General features: G+C 38.1%; 1 protein-coding gene across 1 annotated transcript; it reads left to right on the forward strand.

Annotated features, from left to right (window-relative positions):
• Window positions 1-522: 522 nt before the first annotated feature.
• Window positions 523-5,127, forward strand: LOC120522238 (ADP-ribosylation factor GTPase-activating protein 1-like). The gene is made up of 2 exons (XM_039743303.1): window positions 523-690; window positions 4,970-5,127. The coding sequence occupies exons 1-2, from the start codon at window positions 538-540 to the stop codon at window positions 5,072-5,074; spliced, it is 258 nt and encodes an 85-aa protein (XP_039599237.1). The 5' UTR covers window positions 523-537; the 3' UTR covers window positions 5,075-5,127.
• The last annotated feature ends 301 nt before the right edge of the window (window positions 5,128-5,428 follow it).

The raw sequence follows: 5,428 nt of genomic DNA on the forward strand, positions 1-5,428 counted from the left end.
TTTATTTTTTTTTGCAAGTCTTTTTTTAGTAACTTTATTAATATTAATATTTACTGTTAATAAGGCTGTTTGACCTGTTTGTGGTTGTGATAATACAGAAACAATCCAAAAATGTGGGTATTGACTAAACAGTGATGTTGTGATTTATAGTGATAGTTATGACGTCAAACACAATGCAAATATGGATGACATTCTTAGCAACAGCCATAGCAACAATAATCACAAATGCCACATTCTGCAAAAAAGTAAACCGTTCAGAATTTAAAAATATTCAATCACAAAATAAAGCAAGATAATTGCAAAATTATTTGAGAATCATGGCATTAAGATGTTTACATTAAAAAAAAAACGCTTGTGCTGTATCACTGAGGAATTTTTTTCCTCGGTTCTTTCTTTTATGGTTTATTTCCATCTTGTTAAATTACTGATACAAATTTGTTTAAAGTTTTGTTAGTTGTATTCTAATTTTAGCAAGTTAAAATATAAAGTGATTCGTCTCTTATTTCATACCTTTTTAGTTTTGTGCGTTCTGTCACAATGGATAAATGGAAGGACATTGAATTAGAGAAGATGAAAGCTGGTGGAAATCGCAAGTTCCGAGAGTTCTTAGAATCTCAGGATGACTATGACCCATGCTGGAATTTGCAGGAAAAGTACAACAGCAAAGCAGCTGCACTATTCAGAGACAAGGTTAGTGAAGCTGTGCTTTATATTTGTCCTTTGAATTACAGTTGATTCTTTTTTTCTTTTCTTCATATGTATTTCACTACAGTAAGTTTCCACTTGTTCATTAGATTTATGTTTAAATGCTTTGTAAATGTTTTGGTGACTTCTGTACAAAGCTCATTCTGTCTCCCTTTCCTTTCCAGCTCTCTCTCTTTCTCACCTAAGATGAGATAGAGAGAGAGAGAGAGAGAGAGAGACCTTCTCTTCAGTGTCTATAACCAGTTAGCTGTTGGTTGCACCCAGGTAGCACCCATGTCTTCAACTGACCATAGTTTAGTGATAATATTAATGGATTATTGTTCTATTTTTGTTGAAGAAATCTGTGTCTTTGTATCATTAACATTTTCTAAACATTATAATTGCATTTACCTGTGAACTTACTGTAGCACTCTATGCCTGCACTCAGTGAAAAACTTTATAGAAAAGTAAACTGAAAATGAATTTTCATTAGCTACTAAAGACTGTGACATTGCCTGACTTTTCCAATAATTTTTAAGTACTAGCCTTCATTTATATAATCTTACCAAGTTGGAGCCAGTTTGCAGTGCATTCTTGTGGAGGCTGGTCACATAATCAGCATATCCAGTGACTCAGTGATTTTGTCTTTTGTCATAGGGATGGACTCTTTGTGCATGAGAGACAAAAATGAATGCTGATTCATACATACAATGTATGTAATGCAGCGACAAAGGAGTAAGGCACATAGGAGTTTTAGACCTCAGAAATCTGAGCTTCCATGACAGAATTGGCAAAGGGGCTGAGATTGTGGCTGACCTCACCAGACCTTATAATTCTTTGTACAACACCAGGTCCATTGGGCAGCACACTAATAGTTGTAACAAAAAGAGGCAGGAACGACAGTGCTCGAAAGTTGGCACGCAGTTGCCAAATGTGACATGCTCAATAATTTTCAGTTGTGTAAATTGACATGGTCCAGTGACAAGACCAGGAGCTGCAGTCAGCAAGTCTGATGTACAGTGCATCCGGAAAGTATTCACAGCGCATCACTTTTTCCACATTTTATGTTACAGCCTTATTCCAAAATTGATTAAATTCATTTTTTTCACCAGAATTCTACACACAACACCCCATTATGACAACATGAAAAAAGTTTACTTGACGTTTTTACAAATTTATTAAAAATAAAAAAACTGAGAAATCACATCTACATAAGTATTCACAGCCTTTGCTCAATACTTTGTCGATGCACCTTTGGCAGCAATTACAGCCTCAAGTCTTTTTGAATATAATGCCACAAGCTTGGCACACCTATCCTTGGCCAGTTTCGCCCATTACTCTTTGCAGCACCTCTCAAACTCCATCAGGTTGGATGGGAAGCGTCGGTGCACAGCCATTTTAAAATCTCTCCAGAGATGTTCAATCGGATTCAAGTCTGGGCTGTGGCTGGGCCACTCAGGGACATTCATAGAGTTGCCCTGAAGCCACTCCTTTGATATCTTAGCTGTGTGCTTAGGGTCGCTTGTACTGCTGAAAGATGAACCGTCGCCCCAGTCTGAGGTCAAGAGCGCTCTGGAGCAGGTTTTCATCTCTGTACATTGCTGCAGTCATCTTTCCCTTTATCCTGACTAGTCTCCCAGTACCTGCTGCTGAAAAACATCCCCACAGCATGATGCTGCCACCACCATGCTTCACTGTAGGGATGGTATTCACCTGGTGATGAGCGGTGCCTGGTTTCCTCCAAACGTGACGCCTGGCATTCACACCAAAGAGTTCAATCTTTGCCTCATCAGACCAGAGAATTTTGTTTCTCATGGTCTGAGAGTCCTTCAGGTGCCTTTTGGCAAACTCCAGGTGTTAATCTCTTCTCTCTCTGATGTCCAACTGGAGGCATCTGCGACGGCTAGACGGGTGTCGGCTATGTCCGGTAACTTAGCCAATCAGCTGGACCGGGATCTGGTGAAGTGCAGTTGGTTTGGCATCCAGTGCGACGAGTCCGTAGACAGCAGCAGTACAGCCCAGCTGTTGGTCTTTATCCGGATGGTGTTTGATGTTTTGTCCACAAAAGAAGAACTCCTGACACTACTACCACTAAAGATGACCTTGAGAAGAGTTGAAATTTATAACGCGGTAAAGGAGTTTTTTGTGCAGAAAAATGTTCCATTGGAAAAGCTGGTAGCGTTGACTACAGACGCGCCTCCTGCTTTGATCGGCCGACATACAGGTTTCATTGCTCACTGTAAAGGTGACCCAGACTTCCCAAAATTTCTGCATTACCACTACATCATTCACCAGCAGGTGATATGTGCAAAAGTGATCAGCTTCGAGCACGTAATGACTCCCGTTGTGAAAATCATAAACGGCATCCGCTCCAAAGCGAAACAGCACAGGATATTCAAGGTGCTATTGGAGGAGATGTCAGCTGAATATGGTGACCTGCTGCTACACACAGAAACCGAAGGATCAGCAGAGGACGAGTTTTACTCGTGTTTTGTCACTTTTGGGTGAAATCAAAGAGTTCTTGCAGTCCAAGGGCGAAGACGTCTCGCTGCTAGAGGACACAGAGTGGACACTTGACCTTGCATTTTAACGGACATTACTGGGAAACTAAACCAACCGAATCGAGTTGCAAGGCAAGAGTAAGACTGTTGTTGATATGATAAGTACTTTAAATGCATTTAAAGCCAACATTAACATTTTCTCTGTGCATTTACAGAGAAAAAAAGGTGCTGCACTTTCCCTCTGTGCAGAGGGTGCTGCAAGACAATGCTTATGCATCCAAGACATTTGACAAAGTTGCAGAAAAGTACTGTCAAGTCATAAACAGACTTGGGCAAGAGTTTGAAAACAGGTTTCGTGACCTTGATCATCTTGAGCCACGTATGTCATTTATTTCCAATCCTTTCATGAACATGGACATAACATGCATTGCTGAGCAACTAAGTGTAACATTCAACTTGGATGCTGGACAAGTGGAGATCGAAATTGTAGCATTGCAAAATGACCTCCACCTCAAAGCCTACCCGCTGCACCAAACTTTTGGTGCCTTGTTGACACAGAAAAGTACAGTGGTGTATGCACAGCAGCTATGAAGGTTGCCAGCCTGTTTGGTTCAGCCTATCTCTGTGAATCAGCATTTTCTGCCATGAACTTCATTAAGAACAAACGCAGAACATGCCTCACTGATGCACATCTGCAGGACTCGCTCAGAGTTGCAGATGTTAAGTTACACACTAGATTACAATACACTGGTGAACAGCATGTAACCCCAGTCTTCCCACTCACAAAGAAACAAATACCAGATGATGTCATTGGCAACATGGCAGTGCCATGGCAAATTTGAATTCAAATATTGAACAATTGTGTTCAATTCAAAAGTCAAAAGTGTGTTCATGAAATGTAACAGATATAATAATTGTATTAAAAATACTGCAGATTTGGTCATTAGTTCAAAATGTGATAAGATTTATTTAAAATTCTGAAAGTGTTTTGTTAAACATCACATAATTGATAACTTGTTCAAACGAGGTGCAACATAGTTCATAATTTGTTAAAAGGGTTTGTTGGTGGTTAGTGAAAATGGGACATGGTGATTTCCTATGAAATGTTGTAGAAGTGATCATTCGAAAATGTAAACAATTGCTGAGATTAATATAAATAAAGTGTTTAATATTGATATTATCTGTTTCCCACCTTAAGTCATTGTTGATAAAAATCATAAACGTGATCAGTGTCTTCACATAGATGAGTATCATTAATCATTAATAATAATATACAACTAAAGGTAAACTGAGCAAATTTGTTATTTAAGAAGAGTATATAAAACTGGTAGCCCTTCGTATGGCTCCGTACCCGTGAAGTAGCTCTCAGTTTCATAAAGGTAGGTGACCCTGGTCTATACATTAGCTTTTTTTTTTTAATTGTATTAGTATAGGTTTTAGATGATTTGAAGATTCGTCCAATTGGGTATGAGTTTATTTAGTGACAGTGACTCTAGGGTAGGTATATTACAATACGTCTTACAATTGATTACCTGTAAGTTAATATTGTTTAAATAATGTAAGTGATATATGAATGATATTCTATATATGAATCTCTAAATGTGCCAGTACCCTGACCATATCCCAGTTTTGTTTGTTACTCTTAAATTCTACCATTAAAAGTTAGTTTTGTTAGGATTTAGAGCAGACAGTGATACAATTATTTTTTAAACTTAATACAATAAGATATAGCCTTTTTAATATAAGTTTTATGAGTGTGTGTGTTTTTCTTTTTCCCTTCCCAGGTGGCCACTTTAGCTGAAGGCCGAGATTGGTCTGTTGAAACTTCATCGGCTAGAAACTGGTCCCCACCTCAAACCAAGGTTCCACTAGCATCTGTCCATCGGTAAGCATTATGTGTATAGCGTTTTATCACTATGTACTAAACATAATTAAGCTGAATAAAGACCCCCAACCCTGATATGTGCTTTTGTAATCATACATGGTATTCAAAACATTTAAGAAACGTTTAATACTGTAGTTCCATGTTAACAAAGGAAAATGCTTAATTTTTATAAATTGTTAAGAAATCTCGGGGTATAAAAATTTTCAAGATCTCCCAATTATTTTTCATTCCTGTGTACGAGACTTTCATTTTCCATTCATCTTGAATATTTTCCTATCTCTAGGAACCATGGCACTATACATGTAATAATTTGTTAACATCTGTAAATAGATCTTTATAGCAAGGAAGGTGATATACT

This window comes from Polypterus senegalus, unplaced genomic scaffold (genome assembly GCF_016835505.1).
Source record: "Polypterus senegalus isolate Bchr_013 unplaced genomic scaffold, ASM1683550v1 scaffold_4350, whole genome shotgun sequence".
In the NCBI taxonomy this organism is placed as follows: domain Eukaryota; kingdom Metazoa; phylum Chordata; class Cladistia; order Polypteriformes; family Polypteridae; genus Polypterus; species Polypterus senegalus.